Raw genomic sequence first — 27,706 nt, 5'->3', positions numbered from 1 at the left:
AAAAAAAAAGAAGTGAGAGTGTGAAGAAGATCTATCTTGTAGAGAAAGAAATATAGCAAATAAAACAAAATACATATAATCATCAAATACTGTGTCACAGTTGAGACCAAACATTCATAGCAATAAGTATACATGGGCTTAACTCATCTATTAAAAAGATTTTCAGTTTGGCTTTATAGTTAAATACATATGCTATATACAAGAGACACAGCTAAAAATATTTCAGTAAGGGATGAACAAATATATACGGGAAAAATGGGAGCTGTAAGAAGAGAATTAATGATCCTGATATCAGACAAATAGAATTCAAGCTGAAATAAAACAAGTTACGAAGATGGAAGGATACTTTTTAATGCTAAATGCTGCAATTCACAAATGTTTATTAATATTTAGTCCCAAGAATTCCATTAGTCACCTTTAGGAAGCAACACTACAGGAGTTTCAGGGGGCATAGCTAGAAACACACAAGTAATTGGAGATCTTAATATGTAACTCAGTACAAGATAGATCAAGTGAACGAAGAATAAGAAATAGACAAAAAATATGACCAATAAGATGGGTGTTATGCATATTTCTTTAACTCTACACCCTGCTGATAGAGCTTGTGCCTTCTGCTCAAGTGCCTCTGGAACATTTATAAAAATTGATCAGTTATTAGGCCACCAAGAAAGCGTATAAGTAGTTCCATAAAGCAGAAGTATTATACTATCTGATCACATTGCAGTAAGAACTAGAAATTTCCAACAAAAACATGTCAAAGGCCCTTCCTTCTGGAAACTTAGAAACCTATCAACCTACTCTTTTTTACATTTAAAGCTAAGATCAGAGGGAAATTTATGGTATTAAATAAGGAGTTCTACATAATGTCAGTATGTCCTATTACAGATGGTATTGATGTTGTTAATCTGGCTAGGGTGATGTTAGTTTCTCCACTGTGAAGTGACTATCTTTCCCTTTCTAAGTAGTAAGTATTTTGTGGGAAGATAACTTTGAGACAATTCATATAAGCTTTATGTTTCATCATAATTTTGCCCACAAGTTTTAGCATCTGTCACTGTATCTGCCTGAAAAGTATTAGGCCCACAGGCCTACCATTTAAGAAGTGAGTGCATTTGCTGACCTCTGAATCAAAACCCTGATTCTTCAGCAAACCTGGTGTGTAAGGGCCAGATAAGTAGCTGCGGGCTGTGCTCTCTCTGCTACCACTACCACTGCCTGGAAGTGCAACCGCAGCCTCACACAGTGTGTAAATGAAGGAGCAGGACTCCGTGCCATACCACCTGGTTTACGAAAATAGGTGAGCAGGTGAGCAGGTCAGATTTGGCCCACAGCCCTAGTTGGTCAGCCCTTGCCTTAGAGTATGGGCAAGGGAGTGTGAAAAGGATGTCCGTCCGTTCTTCCTACTTTTCCTGACATCTCTCCAATTCTTCTATTTATGTCCTTACTTTTTTCCCTTAATCTGCTTCTGTAATTTATACCTTATCTGCAAACACCCAACACAGACCATGTGCTAATAATATTCTCACATATACTTAGGCACTCATTCGACTCCTGAATGTAATATAATTTTTCTGGGAAGGAATTTCTTTTTTTCCATATCTCAAACTCCAGATTTGGATCAGAGTTATAGGAGAAAGAAGAAAATAGTAATTATGTAAGGAGTAAAAATGGGGGAATAAATGCAGAGAGGAACCTGAGTCATGTGGAAGCGAGCCCGTGTGGGGAAGATGTGAGAGCCCCTTGAAGTGTGTAGTATCAGAGAGAAGGGGGAAACTAGGAGAGAGTAAGAATAGAAGCAGTTCATAGGTAGGGGTGTGCTTTTATTTCCTCAGGAGTGGAGAAGGAAATGCCAAGGAATTGGCGTAGTTGGAAAGAAGCAGAGTATTAGCTAGGCATAGGGAAAAAAGGATTTGGAAAAATACTGATTAAAATGGGAAAAAATGTGGGGCTAGTAGACTGACTTTCCTGAATTCAGATATTGATTCTTTTGCCATTCCCTTTCCTCAGGAATAGAGGGAATTCTTTCAGTGAACATTTGGATTACTGTGTAGCACATCTATGTTAGTGTCCACTGTAATGCATCAATCAGTAAAGTATATTGAACTTCTATCTGAAAAATCTTTTAGTGCTCCTCACCGGCTCTCTGATCCAAATCTGCAGTTTGAGATATGGAAAGAAAGAAATTCCTTCCCAGAAAAATTATCCTACATTCAGGAGTCGAATGAGTGCAAAAGTATACGTTAGAGTATTATTTATGAACTTTATGAACTTTATTTACTTTTGAACTTTAATTACTTTTATAATAAATCCTTTCACATGAACTATTTTAGGCTATAAACTACCTTTTCTATTTTTCTTTCTTCCTTCCTTCCTTTCTTTTTTTCTTTCTTTTCTTTTCTTTTCTTTTCTTTTCTTTCTTTTCTTTTCTTTTCTCTCTTTTTTTTCAAACTCCCTTTTCAGTATGTTCCCAGTGTCAGAACTACAAGAACTGCTTTACAGGGCTATAAGGTTTTTTTTTTCCCGGGGGCTATTATCAGTGCTTTTCTAAATTATACCTATAACATATCAGTAAGAGTTTCATCTTCTACTGTTGACCCAATAGGGAGAGATGATAGTGAGGGTCATCAACTCGGGCGGAACAAGTCCCTGCAAAATGACTTGTTCTCACAATATGACATATTGATGACACCTGGGCCAGGGTGTAGCTCTTACCCTTGGAGTGGCTCACTGAGAAGATGCCTGTTTTACCACTCAGAATAATTGTGTGTGTCAGGATAGTCTACTGAAAACTGCTTTTTTCTACTTTTAGACATTCCAGATCACATCTAAGAAAATATTTCACTGTGTGGTAAATATTGTGTTCAGTCAGCAATATTTAAAAACAAAACAAACTAGTGTACAAAGTAGAGCTATAGAACATTAGAGCTGACGGGGACCTGAGCACTTAATGAGTGATAGCTGAGAACTGGAAAAAGCTCCTCACAAGCCAGAAGTCTAAGGGAGAGATGAGTTATATAAATAGGACATGAAATTACTTTGAAAGAAATATATCGATGAATGTCAATTAATATTTTTTTTATTTTGTTCCTGGTCAGTTCATGCAGTTCTGTATTTGTTCTGTATAGATACAGTATTTCTAGTTTTTCCCAGAGGGCAAGAATTTCCTTTCTCCTCTTTATGTCCCTAAAGCCTTGCATATAGTAGATACTTGTCAAAAGTCTATAATTGAAGAAGCAAATGTACATTTTACACTATTAAAAAAATATAACTGGGGCCCCTGGGAGGCTCAATCATAAAGCATCTGCCTTCAGCTCAGGTCATGATCTCAGGGTCCTGGAATCGAGCCTTATGTCGGGCTCCCTGCTCAGCGGGGAGTCTGCTTCTCCCTCTCCCACTCCCCCTGCTTGTGTTCCCTCTCTTGCTGTGTCTCTCTCTGTCAAATGAATAAAATCTTTAAAAAATATATATAACTGGTCTCATACCTGCTTATGTCATTATGACACTTGACATTTTTCTGTTTATAGTTTTTGTTACTCTTGCAGCAAGAAATGGGTAAAGAGTAGAAAATATTAAAATTGACAAAGACTTATTAGAAAATAGACCAAATATTTCTAACTTTTAAAGTGATTCTTAAATCAGTGAGTTACTGTATTAAAATTTGTATTTTTAGATCAGCCTGAAAATTTTCCTAATCAAAAATAGAAGTTTTGGGGCACCTGGGTGGCTCAGTCGGTTAAGTATCTGACTCTTGATTTCGGCTCAGGTCATGATCACAGGGTTGTGGGAACGAGCTCTGCATTGGGCTCCACAATGGGTGTGGAGCCTGCTTAAGATTCTCTCTCTCCCTCTGACTCTGCCCCTACGCCCCCCCCAAAATAGTTCTATTTTGTAGAATTGGCATGGTTTAAGTTTCTGAGGTTTTGTTTATGTTTTGTTTTACTCTTTTTTTAAAAAAAAGATTTTATTTATTTATTTGACATAGAGAGAGAGAGACCGTGAGAGCAGGAACACAAGCAGGGGGAGTGGGAGAGGGAGAAGCAGGCCTCCCGCTGAGCTCCCAACTGAGCCACCCAGGCGCCTTTGTTTTAGTCTTTTAATTATATATAGACTTGATCATTTAAGTCCAGAAACAAAATGTAGGATAGTCTCATAGTAATTTTTGATTCTGGTGTTTTTAAGTTCTACATTTTTTTTCACCCCACATTTTTAGAATTGCCAATGCCACGCCCATCCCAGGAGACTTGCTTCGAGAAAATACAGATGAGGTGTTTCCAGATGAGCAGCTTAGTGATGGGGAGAATGGCATCCCTGTTGGTGTGTCACCAGATAAATTGCCAGGATCTTTGGGACACCCACGTCCCCAGGAGAAGGATGTCTGGGAAGAGATGGACGCCAACAGGAACAAGATAAGGCTTGGGATTTGTAAGGTGCGTATTTCTTGCATAGGAGGGGTTATCTTTCCTAAGTGCTTAATATTTTTCTTCTGTTGCTGTAGCAAAGTATCATGATTCTTAATTTTGAATGAGAAATAGTTAGAACATTGTATTGCTAGTGATTTATATATTTGTAGTTACAACATCTTGGCTAATTTTGCCCATACCACTCAGATATAGACACTGAACATTAATTTTCATCTTGTATTTTGGAAAAGATGAAAGCGTTTAAAAAAAAATAACACTGAAACTAAAAGAAGAGACATCTATAGGTCAGAAGTTAATAGTCTTTCTAAATAATATGACAAGACTCTGTGGGCCTATGGAACTAGGAGTACCCATTCTGAAAATTGTCTCAAGTGAAGGTGGGGAAGTGAGAGCTAGAAGTAGAAAGCATCGAACTGATCACAAGCTGACAAAGTGGATGTTGAATAATTGACATGATTTTTTCTTCTTTAGGATTGTAAGCAGTACCACTTGTAAGGGGAGAGATACAGATTTCTGAATTAAATGGTTAATTTTTAGTAATCTTGGGCAGATTATCTCCAAGTTTCTTTTTGATTTTACTGTCCTTGTCATTTCCATTTTCATAGAAGATAAGATGAAGATAAATGGGAATGGAGGGGCAGTGAATTATGAACCAGTTAGCTTTTGGTGCTTCCTATGATTTTATAAAGGTTTAGTTGGGATGGAAGTTAAATTTATAGGTGTAAAATGAGACTTTGGGCTCATACCTTTTAACATGATAGATAGAAAGTTGGCTAGTCATGCTTTATGAAATGTATCTTAAAAAGAATTTTCCATGATCAATTCTGAGGAGCTTGGCCTGTCTTCAGACAGTATATATACTATATTGTTAAACTTAATAATTAGAAAAATTAACAGTATATACATTCAGTCATGGGAGTCACTTTGTAAAAACATTCTCTGCATAGATGTGACGTGCTGCACTGTGGTCTGGTTATTGAAAAAGCCCTCTCTGGAACCCTGTTACACTGTTGGTGGGAATGCAAGCTGGCGCAGCTGCTCTGGAAAACAGTATGGAGGTTCCTCAAAAAGTTAAAAATAGAACTGCCTTATGACCGAGCAATTGCACTACTGGGTATTTACCCAAAGGATACAAACATAGTGATCCGAAGGGGCACATGCACCCTGATGTTTATAGCAGCAGTGTTCACAATAGCCAAAATATGGAAAGAGCCCAGATGTCCATCAGCAGATGAATGGATGAAGAAGATGTGGGTGTGGGTGTGTGTGTGTGTGTGTGTGTGTGTGTGATGGAATATTATTCAGCCATGAAAAAGAATGAAATCTTGCCATTTGCAATGACATGGATAGAACTAGAGGGTATTGTACTAAGCAAAATGAATCAGTCAGAGAAAGACAAATACCAGATGATTTCACTCTTATAGAATTTAAGAAAGACGAGATGGAATAGAGGAAGGGAAGGAAAAATAAAATAAGATAAAAACAGAGAGGGGGCAAACCATAGGAGCCTCTTAACTATAGGAAACAAACTGAGAGTCGCTGGAGGGGAGGTGGGGGGGCTGGGATAATTGGGTGATGGGCATTAAGGAGGGCACTTGTGATGAGCACTGGGTGTTGTATGCAACTAATGAATCACTAAATTCTACACCTGAAACTAATAATATACTATATGTTAACTAAATTGAATTAAAATAAAAAAAATTTTTAAAGAAAAATAAACTATTAAGAAAAAAGAAAAAGCCTTATCTAGACTAATAATAATTAGGAATAAGTAGTGAAAAGTAGGCAAGAAGTCAGTATCAGATTTTTATAATGTCAACTGTGGCTGTCTTTATTGCACCAGAAGCAAAAACTGTTCTTACAGTAAAAAATCTCGAGTGACATTCTCAGTTGCCAGCCCACATGGGTATCTGTGTGTATGAGAGTGTGAAATGGCCCTTGACATGGAGCTGACTTTAGTTTCTTTTACCCATCATCACTATTTAATCTGTATTTCGTTCTCTTCTATATGTTAATTTCTTCCTTTTCTTTTTCTTTTTTAAAAAATTATTTATTTATTTATTTGAGAGAGAGAGAGAGAGAGGCAGAAGGAGAAGCATAGGGAGAAGCAGACTCCCCACTGAGCAGGGAGCCCGATGTGGGACTCGATCCCAGGACCCTGAGATCATGACCTGAGCTGAAGGCAGTCGCTTAACTGACTGAGCCACCCAGGTGCCCCAATTCCTTCCTTTTCAAAAACATTACTCAAATTAGATTATTAGTGTTGTTGGGTTTTGGGGGGGTGGTTTTTGAGAAGGAGAGGGGGTGGGAGAGGGGCAGAGTGGGAGGGAGAGAGAAAATCTTAAGCAGGCTCCAAGCTCTGTGCAGAGCCTTATGCAGGGCTTGATCTCACGACCCTGAGATCAAGACCTGAGCCAAAACCAAGGGTCAGACACTTAACCAACTAAGCCACCCAGGTGCCCCGATACTGTTTTTTTTTTTTTATATCAGTGATGTTTGTCTGGATTTTTCAAAGATGTTTACCATATCCTTGCATTTTTGGAAGTCCTGGGCTTGTCTTCTTCCTGAAGTATTTCTATTAGAAGTTCCTTTAGTTGAGGTCTTTTGGGAGGACTCTTTAAATTTTTACTTAATTGTAAATGTATTTATTTTAGCATCATTCTTTTTTGGGGGGGGCAGCAAAGCAAGGTTTATTAAATGATAGCAAGGTGATAGTACAAAGCTTCCGAGGAGGGAGGGGACCTGAGAAGGTTGCCCAGCATCATTCTTTAAAGAGAGTTTATACTAAAGGCGCCTGGGTGGCTCATTCATTAAGCATCTGCCTTTGGTTCAGGTCATGATCCCAGGGTCTGGGGATCCAGCCCCACATCGGGCTCCCTGCTCAGCGGGAAGCTTGCTTCTCTCTCTCCCACTCCCCCTGCTTGTATTCCCTCTCTCGCTGTTGTCTCTCTTTGTCAAATAAATAAATAATCTTTAAAAAAAAAATAAAAGATTTAAAAAAAATAAAGAGAATTCATACTAGATTCAGAATTTTTGACTGACAGTTACTTTTCCTCTGGGCTCAATTATTGGTGTTCAAAAGTCTGTTACTCTTAATTTTTTTTTCTTTCTAGATGATTCATTGCCCTCTGTCTTTGCTCCCCAGCTACTTTTTAATTTTTCTCTTTGTCTTTGGTGTTCTGCGTTGTAACTACCCTGTGCGTCGGCTTACATTTCTTTTTATTTATCCGGCTTAGAATATCTTGTTTCCTGAATTTTTGATTCATAGTTTCGTATCATTTCTGGGAGATGTACAGCTATTCCCTACCAAAATATTGCCACTAATTCATTCTTTTTGTTCTCTCATCCTGGGAATCTAAGTAAATGTACGCTTTTTCATTCTGTTATAAATTTTTTTTTCATATTTTTCTTCTCCTTACTGTGCTTCATTGTAAGTAATTTCTTTTGCTATGTGTTCTAGTTCACTGATTAATAACTTTGGCTTTTTCTGGGTAATTTGATGTTTAACTTGTTAATTGAATATTTCATATTAAATTCATCAGTTAATTCCATATAATCCCTTGTTGATCTTTGTGATAATGACCTTTATTTATTTAAACATTTTATGCATAACTGTTCTGTATTCTGTATCTTAAGTTTAATATCTGATGTCTTTGGGAGATTCTTATTTTTAAAGATTTATTTATTTGCAAGAGAGCGAGAAAGAGAGAGTGAGAGAGGAGGGAAGAAAGAGGCAGAGGCAGAGAGAAACCTAAGCAGACTCCACACTGAGCACAGAGTCCATGCAGGTCTCAATCTCATGACCCTGAGATCACGACCTAAGCCGAAACCAAGAGTCAGACCCTTAACTGACTGTCTCACCCGGGTGCCCCTCATGTCTTAGGGAGTTTTAAATGTTTTTCTCAAAGTTATTATTTCTGGGGCGCCTGGGTGGCTCAGTCGTTAAGTGTCTGCCTTTGGCTCAGGTTGGAATCGAGCCCCGCATCAGGCTCTCTGCTCCGCAGGAAGCCTGCTTCTCCCTCTCCTCCTGCTTGTGTTCCCTCTCTGGCTGTGTCTCTCTGTCAGATAAATAAGTAAAATCTTAAAAAATAAGTTAGTAAATAAAAGTTATTTCTGCTCTTAGTCATGGGCATGCCTTCTTGTGTTTGACTATCTTTAGTGTTTTACTTATTAGTTAATAATTGATAGCAGTCCTGTAGACCTAAATTGGGGATTGGGAAGCCTTCCTTCAGAGATTGTCTTCTGCTTCTGCTGGTAGCCAGAGTAGACCCCCCAATTTGAGACCAGTTCGGCATCTTCTGTGGGTCTCTAATCAGAATAGACATACCAGACTTCCCTCTCTCACCCCACTACTGGGATCAGGTTTAATTTCTCTGGTAAGTATACTGCTGAGGGATCTGTCCTTAGGCAACCCCACTGCTCAGAGCTGCATCATGTTCAACCTCCTCCTTCTCTACCCAGCTCCTAATTTTTCTGGTTCCAGGTTTTCTTGTTTTTGTTTGGTTTTTCACTTTTAGAGAGGGAATAAGAGGGGATATTCAGGCTTGGTGACCCATCCTACCTCTTGTGAGACCACTTGTGTCGCCAAGAAAACCTTTCCAGGTTTTATTTTTAGTTTAGAGGAATGGAGTCCTGCAAGCATCTCATTAGACATAATACAAAAAGTCAAGGTGGGTAAACATGTTTAGACTGTTTATCTCTGTACCACAAATATAAAAAACTAAAATAATACTGAACTGAGAATAAATTAAGAGAACTCATTTTATGAAGGGTTAGTAGACAAGTATGTAATGATGTCAACTATCCAAAATATCGTGATTTCTGAAAACACCTCCCAAGCCTTTGCTTATATTATTTTGAAAGACTTCAATGATTGCTACACATAGAGTCACCTGAATGTTTTTCATGGTTTTCTTTTATATTTTGTCTAGGCTGCTACCGAAGAAGAGAACAGCCATGGTCAAGTAAACGGTATTCTGAATGCTCCAAGCCTTGGTTCACCAGTTCGTGTCCGCTCAGAGATTACTCAGCCAGACAGAGATGTTCCATTGGTGCGGAAGTTACGTTCCATCCACAGCTTTGAGCTGGAAAAACGTCTTACACTGGAGCCAAAGCCAGATACCGACAAGTTTCTTGAGACCTGGTATAAAATACTTTTCCTTTTTCTTTAAAGCTACTAAGATACTGTAATTACCATCATCATCATCATCATTATGAATTTCTATTACATAGTCTTTCAAATAAGAAATTTTTGCATTTTTGTATTACTGATTTGATTAAATTCTCATCTCCATCCATGTTTTTAATTATCATTGTGATTCTTAATGTGAATTGTCTTATAAAATTGTTACAAGTTCTGTAACAAAACCTTTGGCTTTGGGAGCTGAGCAGTGGGAGCTGGTAACTTTATGACACCAGGTATAAGTTAAATGAACATTTTGAACTCACTTGGTAAGGGATCTCTTTTATTGGAATGAGAAGATGCAGTGTAGAGTTGGAGAGTGCATGATGAAGAAGGTATGAGAGAGGAAGGAGGGGAGTATGTGAAGGAGGGTAACAAGTAATTTATACACAAGGGACAGGCAATTCGATTCACTTTAATGAAGGCCTTTTATGAGTTAGTACTGTAGGGAACATAGACACAAATAAGTTTATCATTTCTTCCTAGAAAGAAGGAAAGGTGGAACTTCAGAGAGCTATACATAGGTAATAACTATAATTCATGTTTATAAGTCCCATTATTCCCAAATTTTGATAACAGAAGACAGAAATGAAACTTTAGAAAGAATTTGGGATATAGTTATGAATTATAGAAGGCTGCAGTAATATGAAGAGCTGAGTGATTAGTGATAGTCACACACCCTTCAATGTACATCCTGGTGGCTGCTATTGGCAATGAAATGTTAGGTTAGAAGGACCATGTATTTGACTGACATGGTAGTTACTGTGTCCAAGATAATTCAGCCTAATCTAATCTAGCTTCCATTTTTGACAGTCCTTCATATATGTGTATTCTTCCTTCCATGTAATCATTCAGCCTCACAGCTACGTGATAGAAACTTGAATCTATACATTAATATGATCAAAAGAATGGATTCGAGTTGGGGCAGTGCTTAAACATTTCGAGCTGTGGCTAAGATTAGGAATTTAGGATTTATATAGTTATTTAAATGCAATAAGGAAAAAAGCTTAGTTTGGTAAAGAATTAGTTTAATAAAAGAATGGAACTAAAAAGAGAGTCCCTGCTGTGGGAAGAGCTAAGAAAAAAGACAGAGTTGAGAAAACAGAAGTAATCTAAGAAAATGAACTCAGGCCAGAACCTAGAATGAGTAGGAAACCGTTGAAGGAATTGAAGCACCTAATTACAGACTTGGAAAGAAAAAAACATATCGCTTCAAGTGCTTCCCTGACGATGAGGTCAGTTCGTAGAAGTAAGTGCCGCCAAATGGTCACACCACTGCCTGCCCCTCGGCTAGCAGACAGATTCATATACCGTGTCAACTGCCTTTTAATCCACTCCAACTGACAATACATCTTGAAGCTTCCTGCACGCCACTGTGCCCGCCGCCCCACTGCTGTGTGCCCCACTGTGTACATAGGGGGTTGGGCGTGCTGGAGCAGGTGTAGTAGCTTTTCTTAAAATTTCTGCCTTTGGAGTTTATTTGAATGAGTCTACATTTACATACGTCTCTGAAGACAAAACACATGAGGTATTTGCCTAGCTTCTCCATTTCCTTTCCTATACTAGCTTCTTCATTTCCTTTTATAGGGCTTCTGGTGAAGCAAAATCCCCTTGGCTCAATTCTGCCTCAGTCCCTCAGAGAGAGCAGAGAGCAGTGTGATTGAATTGGCAAAGAAAAGGTGAAAGAGATCCCATCAGGCAACCTGATTAGGCTTGTCCCCTGCCCGACAGCAGGAGAGCCATCTTCCTCCCGGGGGTCCCATCTTCCAAAACCAGGTTATAACAGGTGGAGAAGAACATTATCAGCCTGTGAAACTTTCCTTATGCTTTATTTATATATTCTCTCATCTGTGTGTGAATATTAGTTCTGTATAGAGCTTATAGTTTATGTAATAAATATTTTCCTAGGGCAAATGAGTAACTTCTGTCTGTTTTTTTAAGCCTGGAGAAAATGCAGAAAGAGTCCAGTGCAGGAAAGGAATCTCTTCTCCCTGCTCTGCTTCATAAGCCTTGTGTTCCTGCTGTGTCCCGTACTGACCACATCTGGCACTATGATGAAGAATATCTTCCAGATGCTTCGAAGCCTGCCTCTGCCAACACCCCTGAACAGGCAGATGGCGGTGCCAGCAATGGATTTGTAGCAGTTAACTTGAGCTCCTGCAAGCAGGAGGTTGATTCCAAAGAATGGGTGATTGTGGACAAGGAGCAGGACCTTCGGGATTTTAGGACAAATGAAGCTTTAGGCCATAAAACAACTGGAAGCCCTTCTGATGAGGAACCTGAAGTACTTCAAGTCCTAGAGGAATCGCCTCAAGATGAGAAGCTCCTACTGGGTCCTTGGGCAGAAAGCGATCATTTAAAGAAAGAACCCTCAGGTGTGGTCTTAGCACTTTCTGGGGAGTGCCCTGCCGCTGCTGCTTCGGAACAGTATACGGATAGGCTAGAACTCCAGGCTGCTGGCCCGTTTATTGCAGTGACACCCACAAGTCCGATGGAGGCGCAAGCAGAAGGACCCCTCACAGCGGTAAGAGATTTGTTCCAGTTATTTTTCTGTTACCTGCTCAATGTGCTGTTAAAAAAGAATGAACAGTTGATCAACTAAGATTGTTCAGCAGATGCCTAAGTTTGGCAGATGGGGATAGGGAGTGATGTCTGGACTAAGTTCTAGAGTCAGTCATCCAGTGTGAAATTTCTCAAAACAAGCGAGCTTTCCTGTCAGGACAGCAACTCAACACATGAAGTGTCATTATAACCTAATTTCAGAATAACATCTGTAATTAGACCGCAAGAGCTATCTATGTAGGCATTTAGCTATGACTTTAAGGATTTATAATTCTAGAGATTTTGAATCTCTACGTTATAAATCTGGTGAGGAAGGCATATGTGGCTTATACTTTATAGGGTACACTTGGCTAGGCTTGATTCTCTTTGTTGCCTTTTTTTGTAATCTCCACACAGAAATTTGTCATATTTTACATTACTCTTAAACATAGTTTTCCAGCTTTGATGTCTGTTGTTTAAAATACAGAGTTCCGGCCTCTCTTCCAGAACTTCTACTTCAAGAGGTCTGGGATAGAGTGAGCCCAGGAGTCTGCATTTTAACAAGTAGCTGAAAACAATTGTGATAAAGGTCTTCTGTAAAGGAACATCTTGAAGAAACCGTCCTCTTTACTCTGTTTGGGCATTAAGCTGGAGACACCTGTTAGCCTGTTACTGTCAGTGATCAGTGATCCCCCTACGACTGTGAGCAGCAGGATCCCTGGAAAAGCCAAACATGGAGGCAGTAAGGAACTGTGTACACAGATTTTGGGCACCAGCCAAAAAGGTAAATCTGTCCTTACATGGGTGCAAGTACCAGATTTCCTTAAATTCCCTAATGATCTAGCAGCCATCTCTTCCAGCTCACCAGAAACAACATTGTTCCCCAAGCTGAAATGTTTTTATTAGAACACAATTCCAAATGCAGGTGTGAAACGGTGAGAAAAGATGACAAAATTTGGTTTTGTGTATAGCTCTGTAGGAATTCATCTGCACTTCAACATGGTAAAATAAATGCCTGCCTCATTCTTCATCAGAGTTAGTCTTTCCTTCGTTTGCAGGACTGCTTTGTACAGTTACACAGGTTGTTCACTGAATAAAGTGGCCTAGCCAAGGGAGCAAGTAGGGGCTGAAATCTTTTGACTCTTCCTCTCCAGTCTCTGCAAAAGAAAAGCTCCTCTGAAAGAAAGCTTATCAGCTGGACCTCTAGCCCAAACGTTGCTAACCAAACTGTGCGTCTTCGTGCCGGTCTGTTTCCTCATTGAGGAGCATCCTTTTTCAAATTGTACACGGTAACCTATGGACTAGAGGCAAATCAAGCCACCTCCCTCCCTTCCCCTTATCTCTTTTTCCTCCCACCTTTCCTCTTCCCTATTTCATTCCCTCTTTCCCTCTTCCCACATTCAGTTTCTTCTCTTCTGCGATTCTGTCCTGCTGCGCACTCACTGCCACTCAAGCATTTTGCTCACCACATCCTGGCATGCTTCCCTTCAAAGACGCTTCTACGGCCCTGGCTCCACTTCTCCTAGTATTTTTTGCCTTCTCCCATCAGCAGTATTTTGTCCACAAAGACTTTTCTCATGGTTCTCTTACACTGTCTGCAGCATTTTCTCTGTCAAGTTATTGAAAGACTTGTATTCATATATTTGATATTATGAGTTTGATCTTATTTTCAGATATCTTTAAATAAAAGCATTTTTCTTAACTGAAGAAGGTCTCTAAAGAAATAACAGCTACATCACTTGTATACTTAGGTCTAAGGTAATAAACCTACCATTGCCTTCACTTGGGCGGGAATTAGATTAAAAATATATTTATCTTGATTCTCTTCTTGAGGCTTAAATTCAGAGTTTACTTTTGCAAAGCAGATGTTATTATTTCCCTAATTTACTACAGACACATTAAATAGGGAGTACTGCCAATTAGCTTCTCCGTATCTCTTGCAACTCTGAATATAATGTTCTAGCTTGGATGATATACTAAACCATATTACTGGGCTATCTGAATATTTTAAATTAAGACATATTCTGATGGGAAACACTTTGTTAGTTTGTATCTTTTTCACTCAGGATTGTTTCTCTTTTATGAAGGGAAAGTATACTGATGTCTTAAAATATGTAAGAACTATAAAAATGGGCAAAGCAAAAGTTTATCTATATTACAGGCATAGTTGGCATAATAAACTAACCAGTGAGAACTTTAGCACCCCCTAGTTCTCTTTATTTCTTAGTGCAGATTTATGAGCCTTCGTCCAGACTTCCCTTATCCCTACACATGAAACCGCTGATTTTCAAATAGCATGTGTAAACTTTTTAGATAATATATTTTGAAAGATGGATAAATTTGCTAGATTTGAAAGAAATTGGTTTGGGGCTGTGTTGGAAATTAAATTTTTTTCCTTGGGTAAACAGTATTGAAATTTGCCCACTGTCGGTCATTTCTAAAAAGATGCTAAACAACATGGATTTACAGGGAGTAAATAAGACCAACTTTTGGCTTACAGGAGAAATATTAGATTATGTTTTGATTAGAAAATGAAGAGACAAAATTAAGCTAGCATAAACGAACGGGTAGAGATGAAAAAGAAAAGAAAATGAACTGCTTCCAAAAGAGGTCTAACTACTAGTCCAGAATGACAGGAACTGTAGGGAAGAATGTGACCAGTTTTATGTGACATTGGGTAATCACTGTTGGTAGGGAGAAGGTTGGATTTGAAAAGTAATGTAGAAGTGGAAGTGCTTCATTTTAATATTACCTTGGAAGCAGTATAAATGTGACTGGGGAATAATAATACCACCAATATGTTACCTGTTGCTGGGTAACAAATTACCCCAAATTTAGCAGCTTTAAACAACACAGTTATTTCACCCTGTTTCTGAGGGTTAAGACCACAGGAGTGGCTCACTCTAATGGTTCTGGCTCAGGGTCTCTCATGAGGTTGCTGTCAAGCTGTCAGCTAGGGCTGAAATCATTGTAAGGTTCAACCGGGATGGGAAGGTCCACTTCCAGGCACACTCAGTGGCTGTTGGCAGGCCTCAGTTCCTCAGTAGCTATTGGCCAGAGGCTTCGGTTCCTCACCACGTGGGCCTCTCCATTCTTGATGTGGCAGCTGGCTTTCCCACAGTGTGAGGAGAGAAAGAGACAGAGATGGGGGAGGGGTGCGGTGGTAGCGTGAAGAAGCCTCCACCATGATGGAAGCCATAGTTTGTTTTATAACCTAATCTCACAAGGGACATACCATCACTTCTGTTGCCTTCTGTTGGTCATGCGGACCACGTCTGCTACGATGTGGGACGGACTATACAAGGGTATGAATACCAGGAGGTAGAGGTCATTGGGGGCCATTTAGAGACTGGCTACCATATTATCTTACATTTATATTTCATAGAATACTTTGATATTTGATCCTAACAACAAGTCTATGGAGCAAGCAGAGGGAATATTGTCCTTTTTAGCACTGATGAGACCAAGCTGTAGGACAGTGAGATGATCTATAAAGAGGCAGGTGGCTGGTAGAGTAGACTCTCTGTTCTGTTCCCCACACCAGGGGATTATCAACATACTGAAGGAATTTTCTCATTGACTTGTTTCATAGCCATTGAGAAAAAGAAAGGGAGTGTATAATAATGCACACAGTGGGAGCAGGAGAGAAAGAAAGGGAGTCACATAATTTTTTTGTGTGATCTGTCTGGTAGTCAGCATCTAATAAGAGGATTCCTCTGACTATTTACAGGAGTACCAATGCCAGTCCTACAAAAATCAGATCAGCAGTGATTGCATTGCCTTAATTCTGTTCTTTTCATTCCTTCAGTTCTATTCAGTGTCTCTTAAGTTCCAGGCTTTATGCTATACCCCAGGGATAATCAGTTGGTACCACCCTGCCAGGTTGGCACTGAAGGCCCACGTCTAACAGTTACCTTAACAACATGAAGCGATTCTGGTGGAGCTGTGTACACAAGTGAGGACACAGATGGATCTGCCTAGGACTGAGGAGTGTGATATTGGGGGGTTTTATTGTTGAAACTTTATTTTCTAATTTTTTTTTTTTACCATGAAAACTGAAATTTTAAAAATACACTACTTTCATAATTGGGGAGGAAATAAAAATTAAAAATCTTTTTCTGGGGAGATTAAGGTGCACTTCAAAAGTAAGAGGACTCTGAAGGATGAATTAGATTGCCGGAAGAAATGCAGGGGCATCAGGCAGAGAACACAGTACGTGCAGAGACATAGAGGCTTAAAGCACCGGAGTTCAGAGTGTTTAAATGATCTAGAATCTAAGTGCCCTTTCCTTAAGACAAAGGAAAAAGGCTGAAGATGAGCTACAGAAGGTAAGGTGATGAAGGGCATTGGCCAGCTCTGCTGAGGTGTGTGGGCTGTGGGACAAGAAACTGCCAAGATAGAGGGAGAGGAGTAACATGCTGTTTGGGAGCTGAGTGGGGGAAAATGGGCTGTGGCAGCAGCCAGTGAGGAGGCTTTGGCATCCGAGCAAATACGATGAGGGACTGAACCATGACAATTGCAGTGAGAACTTGAGAGACATTTTAATGGTACAACTTATTTGAAATAGTAGTTTCATATGGCTTTCCCAGTGAAATGTGTCCCACTGACCGTTTGGAGCCCTTGTATAAACTAGAGGGACTATGTGGAAGCTCATGGAGCTACTAAGAGCCTCCACTGAAAAAAGGAATGATCCATGGAAGGTATTAATAGTATACTTTAATCATGTGAAAAGGTAAAGACTTTCTGGAATAATTGCCACCTATTAACTTGAAAGGGACTTTGCAGGAGAAATCTGCATTGACTGCATGTACCCTGACTGGGGAGTGGCCACATGTCCTCCATCTGACCACGGATACCTATTTTTGATCTGGAAAATTTGGTCCTTGTAATGATAGAAAAGTTTTGTTTGTATGTGGTTACTTCTCTGAAATTATCTATGATAGTGTAATTCAGTCTGTGAACAGAAAAGATCAGAAATTGGATGGTCTGATTTGGGAAGTAAAGAAAGCCCATTTGTGAAGTCTTCAAATAACGGACTGGACTGCCCCTTGGGAGAGGCTTCATGGAAAGGACCCAAGCATCCAGTGACCGAGTCAGTCACGTGTTCAACAGTTATCAAGCATTTCCTGTGTGTCAAGTACTGGACTAGGCATCAAAGAATTCAAAGCCCAGGGAGTCTCCTCACTGCTTTCAGGGGACTTCAGGCTAGTAGAGGGAGGAAACTCAGTTTAAGTGTTAGAGATGCTATGATAGAAATCTGTAGGTTATGGAAGTTGGGAAAAGTTGAACTAGATTCAAACCTGAATTGTCTTCCAATATTGCATGAAGAGGCTTGAAAACGGACCGTGAAATCCTGTAGTCATGTATGTGATGTGTAATCACAGCCCAGCCAAAGATATTTTTATTTCAGTCTGTCTTTTCTGTGACTTCTAATGTTTGGGTGTAGTTGTGGCTTGCCTATGATTTTCAGCACCCCCACAAAGTTCTTAAGAGTTTCCAATCCCACTAAATACACCGTAACTATTAATGAGGAGTGGTTGTCTCTGAGGAGTGGGATAACAGGGAAGGGAAAAAGGAACTTCTCGTTTTTGTTTACTTAGGTCTTGAGGCTTCAGGTTTTCGGTTTTCCCCACCCATGTAGCAGACTGCTGCCTGCCCCACTCCTCCTCCTGCCAGCCCCCCCATCCATAAGCCAAGTCACGCTACAGCACCGTCTTCAACAATAGTAACCAACACAAATGTGGTCAGAGGGAGCAGTAGGGGTAAGTGAGAGAGTGGGACATTGTGTTAGCGTGTAGGGTTATTACTCACATGTTATCATTACTGTGCACTCTTTCTAGAAATAAAAATTTGACATATCAAAAACATGGTTCAGCAATAGTGTTTTGGTTTTATTCATAATTTTCCACACTTGTATAAAGTATCACATAAAAATGCTTTAAACAAAAGAAGTCTTTGGGGAATTTGAATGGCCCAAAGAAATGTGAATGTTTAAAATTTAAGTTTTTTAATAGACCAGGAATGTGCTCATATAACTCCGTTACTCTTGGCAATAGTAGAAACCAATAAATTATTCTACTACCTATATCTCATAAAGTATTTGTCAAAAAAACAAAATGAGATCTAGATATTTCATATATCACATACCTTTTATTTGGAAGAGAGGCTATTTGGTAGGAATGTTGGATTTCCCGAAGTTTTTATTATCTTAATACAATCCTTGAATTAGGTGAAAGTTAAAGGGTAATTATTTATAAGTTAAATGTAAATAATAGTTTGCAGTTTATTGTCTCTTGCTATCTGGCCAGTTGTAAACATGGGATACCTATAAATAATGAGGCTGCTTTATCTGAACTAAACAGTAATGAGACTGATGTTAGTCAAACTGAGTAGTAGGCATTAGTAAAACTAACATCAAAGAAATGGAAAATACTGAGGTCATTTTCTAGTTCTGTAAAAAGGTGTTACCTTACACAGTTAGCAGAAGAAAGGACATGAGTGAATTCATGCCTTAATGAGATGTTTGTAAATTATAGAAATTAAAGATATAAAAGATGCATATGGCTTACTGGCGGATCATTGATTTAGTCTGTTTGTAAAGTGTCCCAAATATGGAAATTGCTTTTGTGTCTTACAGTGTAAGCTTAAGGAAGTTATTTTCAGCTATACTTAGAATTAGTCTTCCTTTTTCTACATCTGGCTATTGATCTTTGGTTTTTCTCCTTTTGTCTCATCAGATAATATTTTTGCAGACTCTTTTCCAAACTTCATTTGAGTATAGTGCATGCCAGTAGGCTGTGTTATGCCATGCATGATTTTCAAAATCCTTAAGTCCTATCCCTGACTTTTTTGGACCAGGTTTTTTTCTCATTTGTGACATTTGTGTAAATAATAGCACCCAATTAAAATAGATATGAAATGGAATTCGTAAAAATGGTTTTAGGAATATTTTAGAAATTTAAAGTGCTATAGAAATATTAATATGAGAGTATTTTATGCAGTTTATCGTAAGTGCTCAGAATCTTTTTCAAGAAAATAGATTCTCCCGTCTGGTGGTTCCTATATCTTTTCTGTGTACAAGATTGTCACCCTTTTTTCATAACACACACACACACACACCCATCCATTTATATCCTGAATCTAAGATGAGTTAAGCTCAGAAGTGCATGGATTCCCTAGCTCTAGTCTCAAAAGAGCAGTGGACTGTTATTTTTGTAAACACTGCTGAATTTAATTTGGCTGATGTTTTTGGAGTTACATATAATAATGAAGTGACTATTGGTTTATTTTCAGTGTAGGTAGAATCATATCCCTTGTTATTTGGCATTTTTATAACTTCTTACCTGATTTTCTTATCACCATCACTCTTGGGTCTTAAAAATTACATTTTGAATAGTAAGTAACTATACATTTTAGGTTTCTATATGATTTTTGAAATACACTAGAAAATTGCCATCTGCTGAATATATTTTAGAATAATGAAAGAGATACAAGTGTGAGGTGACTTCCTGAAGGGCAGCAGCACCACTAGAACTTACTCCCTTTTCCCGAAGGTCATTATAGGTCTGGGCTTATTGTAAGAATTCACACCTGAACCCAAACAGCCTGTCTTCATTCAATTAACCTGACAGATCCTCAGGATACTGGTTCTGTTCAGGAGCTATTTCAGGACATTAGTTAGGTGTTTTCTCCTGGGCTGGGCTCAGGACAAGCTTTACATGTTCTTAAACCTAATTGTATTCCTGACACACACAGAAACAGATCCAGACCATTTCTCTGACTCTGGAACAACATCGATTTCTTGATGTCTTTGGACTAAGGTGGGGTCTAAGCATATTCTCCCACGACAGTTCCAAGTTCATTTTGCTTTGAATTCAGACCAATTTCCATAGTTTCCTAGAACTAAATTGGCTTCATTAAGTAATTTGACTTATTTCATTTCTCAGAAAGGCTTTTTTTCCATACCAGTTTATGTGGTTGACATTTGCTGCCTCCTTACATGTCACTTTTGTTTTCTTACATGTTACTTTTAACAAATGTGGAAATGTAGAAACTTTAGGAGTCTTTTTTTTCTTTTTCCCAAAGATTTTATTTATTTATTTGAGAGAGAGAGAATGAGAGAGAACACATGAGAGGGAGGAGGGTCAGAGGGAGAAGCAGACTCCCCGCCGAGCAGGGAGCCCGATGTGGGACTCGATCCAGGGACTCCAGGATCATGACCTGAGCCGAAGTCGCTTAACCAACTGAGCCACCCAGGCGCCCGAAACTTTAGGAGTCTTAATATAGGACCTTCTTATTAGACATTGAATCTCATTCACATAGAATTGAAATGACCTCAGTGGAGGGATGGTAGAATTTAATTTCTCATAGGCTTAACCTTAAAAAATTAAAGAAGATAATGAAACATTAGGGAACATCTTTGTATGTCTTTGTTTATAGGAAGATAAAATATTCCTAACATTGTTTGATTGATAAGAGTTATGGGGGAAACAAGATGGATGTAAATCTGGAGTTTTTATTTTATTTTTTTATTTTTTTAAGATTTTATTTACTTATTTGACAGAGAAAGAGACAGCGAGAGAGGGAACACAAGAGTGGGAGTGGGAGAGGAAGCTGACTGAGCCACCCAGGCACCCCTAAATCTGGAGTTTTTAAACGTACAATAATTTGCCAGTAATTGTTTCCTATAATCCTGTATCTGGAATCTGGCAGAGAATAGCTGGCACACTCAAGGGGACTTGGAGAGAATTTACTGAAAAGAGCTTTTTACAGATGTGTGGGAAGAGGGGCGCCTGGGTGGCTCAGTCGTTAAGCGTCTGCCTTCGGCTCAGGTCATGATCCGGGAGTCCTGGGATCAAGCCCCGCATCAGGCTCCCTGCTGGGCGGGGAGCCTGCTTCTCCCTCTCCCACTCCCCCTGCTGGTGTTCCCTCTCTCTCTGTGTCTCTCTCTGTCAAATAAACAAATAAAATCTTAAAAAAAAAAAAATGTGTGGGAAGAGTTAAGAGAGCTAACAGGATCATCAGTGGAGGGAGCCATTTCTATCTTGAGTCCTGTAAGAGGAGGAAGAAGGAGCAAAAGCTGGGAGAAGGGCCATGCCATAGCAGCTCTGGCCAGAAGTGGTAGAATGTAGCCACCACCAAAGCTGCCGTCCCTTGGGCAGGAAGCAGAGAAAATTAATATCCAGACCTTGGGGTACCTGGGTGGTGCAGTCGGTTGAGCATCTGACTCCAGATTTTGGCTCAGGTCATGATCTCAGGGTCCTGGGATTGAGCCCCCATATCGGGCTCCCCACTCAGCACAGAGTCTGCTTGTCCTTCTCCCTCTGCTCCTCCTCTCTCTCTCTCTCATAAATAAATAAATCTTTTTAAAAATATTAATAATACCCAAACCTTTCTCTCCTCCAGCTCTGATGCTCTGTTGATGCCCATTGAGCAAACCCAGCCAGAAATCAGAAGGCAAGGGAGCCTGGGTTGTGCAGTCTGTAGAAGTCAGTCTTGCAGAGCACAGAGCAGACTAAAGAAAAGGCAGGGATGAGCCTAGAGGGAGACTGCTTTGTACAGCTCCTGAGTAGGAGACTTGAGCGTCATGTACTTTGATTTGGAGTTGCTCATTTTACGTAGGAGTTGGGCAGACCTGGTCAACATCTGTGTTCCTCTTTTAAATTAGAATTTGAAGTGTGAAATTTCAAGTGATGCATCTTCATTATATTCCACATTATTGCCTAATATTTTTTCTCCTGTCTCTTCAGATTACAATTCCTAGACCCTCTGTGGCATCTACACAGTCTACTTCAGGAAGCTTTCACTATGGTCAACAGCCAGAGAAGAAAGACCTTCAGCCTGTGGAACCCACCGTGGAACTTTACTCTCCAAGGGAGAACTTCTCTGGCCTAGTTGTAACAGAGGGCGAACCTCCTAGTGGAGGAAGCAGAACAGACTTGGGGCTTCAGATAGATCATATTGGTCATGACTTGTTACCCAATATTAGAGAGTGTAACAAATCTCAAAACCTGGGACCAAAAGACCTTCCTGACCATAACAGACTGGCTGTGAGAGAATTTGAGAGTCTCCCTAGGGAAACCGAAGAGAAAAGCAATCTTCTAGGGTCAGATAATGAAGATGAGAAGTTAAGTAAAGGGCAGCATTATATTGAGATCGCCTCCCTTCCAGGAGACTTGGTAACTGTGGAAAGGGATCACTCAGCTACTACTGAACCTCTTGATGTGACAAAGACACAGACTTTTAGTGTAGTGCCAAATCAAGACAAAAATCATGAGATAATGAAGCTTCTGGCAGTTGGAACTTCAGAGATTTCTTCACGAGTCATTGACCCATATGTTGAAGGACAGATAGGTCAGGTGGCAGCAATGCAAAAAAGTAAGATATCTAAGGATGATGACATCAGGAGTGAAGACTTGCCAGGTCAGCAGGGGGACCTGTCTACTTTTTTGCACCAAGAGGGTAAGAGAGAGAAAGTGGCTCCTAGGAATGGAGAATTATTTCATTGTGTTTCAGAGAGTGAACATTGTCCCCCATTCCGGAAGGACGTGATTAGGTCATCCTTTGTAACTAGACACAGCCGAATCCCTGTTTTAGCACAAGAGATAGACTCAACTTTTGAATCTTCCTCTCCAGTCTCTGCAAAAGAAAAGCTCCTCCAAAAGAAAGCTTATCAGCCAGACCTCATCAGGCTTCTGGTGGAAAAAAGGCAACTCAGGTCTTTCCTTGGGGACCTCTCAAGTGCCTCTGATAAATTGCTGGAGGAGAGACTAGCCACTGTTCCTGCTCCCTTCTCTGAGGAGGAAGTCTTTGCTCCCTTTTCGAGACTGACTGTAGACTCGCACCTGAGCAGATCAGCCGAGGACAGTTTTCTGTCACCCATCATTTCCCAGTCCAGAAAGAGCAAAATCCCAAGGCCAGTTTCATGGGTCAACACAGACCAAGTCAGTAGCGCAACTTCAGCTCAGTTCTTGCCTCGGCCACCACCAGGGAAGCCTCCCACAAGGCCTGGAGTGGAAGCCAGGTAACCTTCTGTGTTCCTACTGTGTTAAATGTGTAGCGTTCGCTCTGTGTCTGCTTGATTATGTTACATCAGTGGCTTCATTTCTCTGTTGCCTGCTTCTGACGATCTGTTTCCTTCCCTGCCTTTCCCAAGCCTTTTCCAAGTGTAGAAGAAGGGATCATACTGATCCAAGTTCATTCTTAGCACTCCCGCTTTCTAGCAGTATGACCCTTAGTGGTTTGGGGAGGATCGAATACGGTTGCATACATGTAGAGCTTCATTAGCATGCAACCAAGGTTACTTCTCTTCTAGTCCATGTTAACTAGATACTCAATAATTTTCCAGCTTTTTCTAGTCAGAATCCCATTATAAGAGATGTCATTATGATGTCAAATTCTAGTGAAAAAGACTGTGTCCATAATTTGATGAATGGGTCCTGGTCACAGTGCTGTTTATTTGATTATAATGAATTAAACAAACACAAACACCCTACAGGCAGTTTCCCTAGGTCTGATGACACAGCCATACATAATAAAAGTATTACTTTAATACTTACTATATGGTATATACTTGTTTACTGAAGTATTCTCATGTATAGTTGACCATAGGGTGATTATATTTTAAAGAAGAGGGGAAACGATTGGGAGGTGTTAAACCAGTTAAGAGTGCTTTCCTTGGAGAGTCATTACTCATTCCACAGACTAGAAAGGTCTCAACCCTTGGAGAAGAATGAGAAAAAGGATGGCCTTTGAACAAAAACCAGGTGAAAATTAAAGTACATGAAGACCATAGCCTGTTCTAGATAGTACAACAATATGGATTATTGTTATGGATTCTGAAATGTGTTAAAGTGAGATTCTATCTGTATCATTACCCAGCAGAACTTGCTCCCCTTAGCTAAGTTTAGTTCTGAGTTGCCATAGGGTTTCAGGTCCAGTGTAACCAAACATTGGATTTGAAGTGCCAGTGGGACTAGACTTCCACAGGAAGAATGGTGATGAGTGAACAGCAGTCATTTGAGACATTTTAGAAAGGTGATTCCATGAGCAGTAGCCACACATCCCCTCTTCCTTCTGCTTGCCCTTTGTATTTAATAAAGATGCTGCAATCTGTGGCTTGAGCTGCTTTGGACTACAGCAAACAGATCTGGATTATCACTTACTACTTAGCACTTCATGTGTCCCTTAAAGGTGGCATTTAGCAGCCAAGCCACGCGGGTGGCATTGTGTCAGATATTACAGAAATCACCAGCCTGGGCCTCATCTGGGAACTCAGAGGTCACTCAACTTTCCCACGTAGGTCCTGGCACAGAAGAATTCTTTTATTCCATTCTTCGTATTTTACTATAACATCCATGAGGGTAGGCTTAACCAGAATGAGTTTCATCATGTTAGAATAAGTAGATGGTGGGAAAGGAGGAGAGAAAATTCAGAGAAAAAATTAGTAGCTGTTGCTGACCTATGATGGAGATATTTATGCCCCTGCATCCTGAGGGACTAATACAGCCTTGGAAGTTCTTTTCCCACTCCCTTCTTTAAGGAGGGGCATGTCAGGAGTTTGAAGTTTTGTTGGTTTTTTTTTTTTTTATTTGAGAGAGTGAGCGAGCATGAGCGGAGAAGGGCAGAGGGAGAGGGAGAAGCAGGCTCCCCACTGAGCACAGAACCCAACATAGGGCTTGACACGGGGCCCGATCCCAGGACCCAGGATTATGACCTGAGTCAAAGGCAGACGCTTAACCGACTGAGCCGCCCAGGTGCCCCAGCAGTTTGAGGTTTAAATTCTTTAACTGAATGAATTTTAGGCTGAGACAGAAAGACATTTAGGGCAGAGAAGACACTGATACTCATATGGATATTCTCTAGATTTAGAATTCTAAGGCCCAAGCTCAGTTGCCAGTAAGACAGGGCAATCGGTCTCCAAACCCAGCTCTCTTGAATCTCAGACTGTTGTCAGGGACAGAAACTGAGGCCCAGAGAAACCAGTGACTATGCTTTCCTTTTGCAAAGTGTTAAATGAGGTTGAAATATACTTCGATCTGTAGTTCCTGCTGTTGGTGAGTACACTTCATGTTGTGGGGTTTAATGTTTGCATATACACATGCCAAATTTCTGTCGTGGGAGCCTTAAACTAAATGGCTTACTCTCTCTCTCACTAACATGCTAGAGACGTTTCATTAAGTTGATCCTAAAATTAGAAGAACAAACATGCCAGGGTGCCTGGCTGGCTCAGTCAGAAGAGTGTGCGACTCTTCATCTTGGGGTCATGAGTCTGAGCCCCATGTTGGGTATACAGATTACTTAAATAAAAACTTAAAAAAAGAAGAGCAAACATACCATAGGAGGAAAGGGACTAACAACACTTACGTCCTTCTGAATGGCAGTCAGCCAGCTAAATACTTTACTTGGGCCATTGTTCTTGGTTGCTCAGTAATCCTGGGAGGTAGATAACATTCCCATTAAAAGCTAGGAGCGGTTACATGCACTACTGGTGAGAATGTGATTTATGCAGCAACTATGGAAAACAGTATGGAATTCCCTCAAAAAATGAAAAATAGAACTACCATCCAATCCAGTAATTTCACTGCTGGGTATTTACCCAAAGAAAACAAAATACTAATTCGAAAAGATATGTGCACCCCTATGTTTACAGCAGCATTATTTACAGTAGCCAGGATATGGAAGCAACGTAAGTGTCCACTGATGGATGAATGGTAAAGATGTGGGGGAGGGGGGATATACATGTAATAGAATATTGCTCAGCCATAAAAAAGAATGAAATCTTGCCATTTACAACATGGATAGATTTAGAGGGTATTATACGAAGTGAAATTAGAGAAAGACAAAACCCAAATACATACAAGTGAAATCATATGGTATTTTCACATTTACATGTGAAATCTAAAAACACAAAATGAACAAGCAAGCAAACAGAAACAGACTCATAAATACAGAGAACAAACCGGTGGTTGCCAGAGGGGAGTGGAGTGGGAGGGATGGGCGAAAGAGGTGACGAGGGGGGCAGGGAGTAAGAGGTATGAACTTTTAAGTTATAGAATAAGTAAGTCATAGGGATGGAAAGTACAGCAAAAAGAATATAGTCAATGATATTGTAATAACTTTGTACAGTGACAGATAGTAACAAAATTTATCATGGTGAACATGTGTAATGTATAGAATTGTGGAATCACTATGCTGTATACCTGAAATGAATGTAACATTGTATGTCAACTATACTTCACTCAAAAAAAAGGTGGGGGGGAGGTTAAGTAATTTGTCCAGGCTCTTACAACTGGTGTGTGAAAGAGTAACTCTGTTTCCAGTGTTCACTGACTTGACTCGCATTATATACATTATCATTAGGACGCTGTGACTTTCCGGACACACTTGAATTAAAATGAAAAGAATTCTTCTCTGTTCTTTTAAAGGCTCCGCAGATATAAAGTCCTAGGGAGTAGCAATTCCGACTCAGACCTTTTCTCCCGCCTGGCCCAAATTCTTCAAAATGGATCTCAGAAGCCCCGGAGCACTACTCAGTGCAAGAGTCCAGGATCCCCTCACAATCCAAAAACACCACCCAAGAGTCCAGTTGTCCCCCGCAGGAGTCCCAGTGCCTCTCCTCGAAGCTCTTCCTTGCCTCGCACGTCCAGCTCCTCACCATCCAGGGCTGGACGGCCCCACCATGACCAGAGGAGTTCATCCCCGCATCTGGGGAGAAGCAAGTCACCTCCCAGCCACTCAGGATCTTCCTCCTCCAGGAGGTCCTGCCAACAGGAGCATTGCAAACCCAGCAAGAATGGCCTGAAAGGATCCAGCAGCCTCCACCACCACTCGGCCGGCACCAAAGCCCCCCCAGGGAAGAGTAAGTCAGCTACTAAACTCAGCAGATAGGAGCTGGGCTGCATCTCTGTGAAAGGTGTGAGATCTTCCTCCTAAACCTGATGCATGTGTGGCCCTGTACTGTCTATTTAAAAAATCAGTGTTGATCTTCTCTTGCAAAAGAAAGTAACATGATAAATTATTTATAAGAAGACATAAATATATGATAAGGAATTACCTAAGGCAGGCAGCAAGCAGGTCAGGGATCAATGCCTTTGCATAGGAAGGGGCAATCCAGCAAAATCCACGGGGGAGATTAAATGAACTCTCATTTTTCAGCTGCCTTTGAAACAAAAGAGTTGACGGTAGGAAATGGAATGGAATTTTAAGGGGTTTGGCCTGTTTTTTTAAGGCATTGTTAAAGATTATATAGCAAAAGTGAAATTTCTTGTTTTAATATTTTCATTCAAAACTTCCCAACCTTAGAGAGTCAGAATTGCTCCAATAGGAGGATATGCAACCAGTCTGTTGCTGGGAAGCCAGTGCTCATATCCCCGAGGCTTGTGTGTGTTTACTGGTGTATTGAGAGTTCACACCTTTACTTTGCCTCACTCCTACTACCCTTCCTGGATTTCAGTTTTTAAAGTTATCTCCCCGGATGCAATCTCCCTTATTTTAACAATGCATTCTAATATGCTTTTAGCAGCACATGCTGAGAATTTCAAGTCCAGTTGTGTTTTTAGTC

General features: G+C 40.2%; 1 protein-coding gene across 1 annotated transcript in view; it reads left to right on the top strand.

Annotated features, from left to right (window-relative positions):
- The window catches only part of TTBK2 (tau tubulin kinase 2), a 110,469-nt gene extending 82,766 nt beyond the window's left edge, over positions 1-27,703 (top strand). Inside the window, exons 10-14 of the mRNA XM_021695336.2 lie at positions 4,211-4,427; positions 9,353-9,564; positions 11,545-12,127; positions 21,894-23,167; positions 26,571-27,703. Of these exons, the coding sequence (XP_021551011.1) occupies positions 4,211-4,427; positions 9,353-9,564; positions 11,545-12,127; positions 21,894-23,167; positions 26,571-27,033 (2,749 nt within the window). The 3' untranslated portion in view covers positions 27,034-27,703. The remainder of the gene's footprint in view (positions 1-4,210; positions 4,428-9,352; positions 9,565-11,544; positions 12,128-21,893; positions 23,168-26,570) is intronic.
- The last annotated feature ends 3 nt before the right edge of the window (positions 27,704-27,706 follow it).

Source organism: Neomonachus schauinslandi, chromosome 9 (assembly GCF_002201575.2).
Source record: "Neomonachus schauinslandi chromosome 9, ASM220157v2, whole genome shotgun sequence".
NCBI classification, from domain to species: Eukaryota; Metazoa; Chordata; class Mammalia; order Carnivora; family Phocidae; genus Neomonachus; species Neomonachus schauinslandi.
The sequence above is the reverse complement of the archived record's forward strand: the minus strand, read 5'-3'. Positions and strand labels throughout refer to the sequence as shown.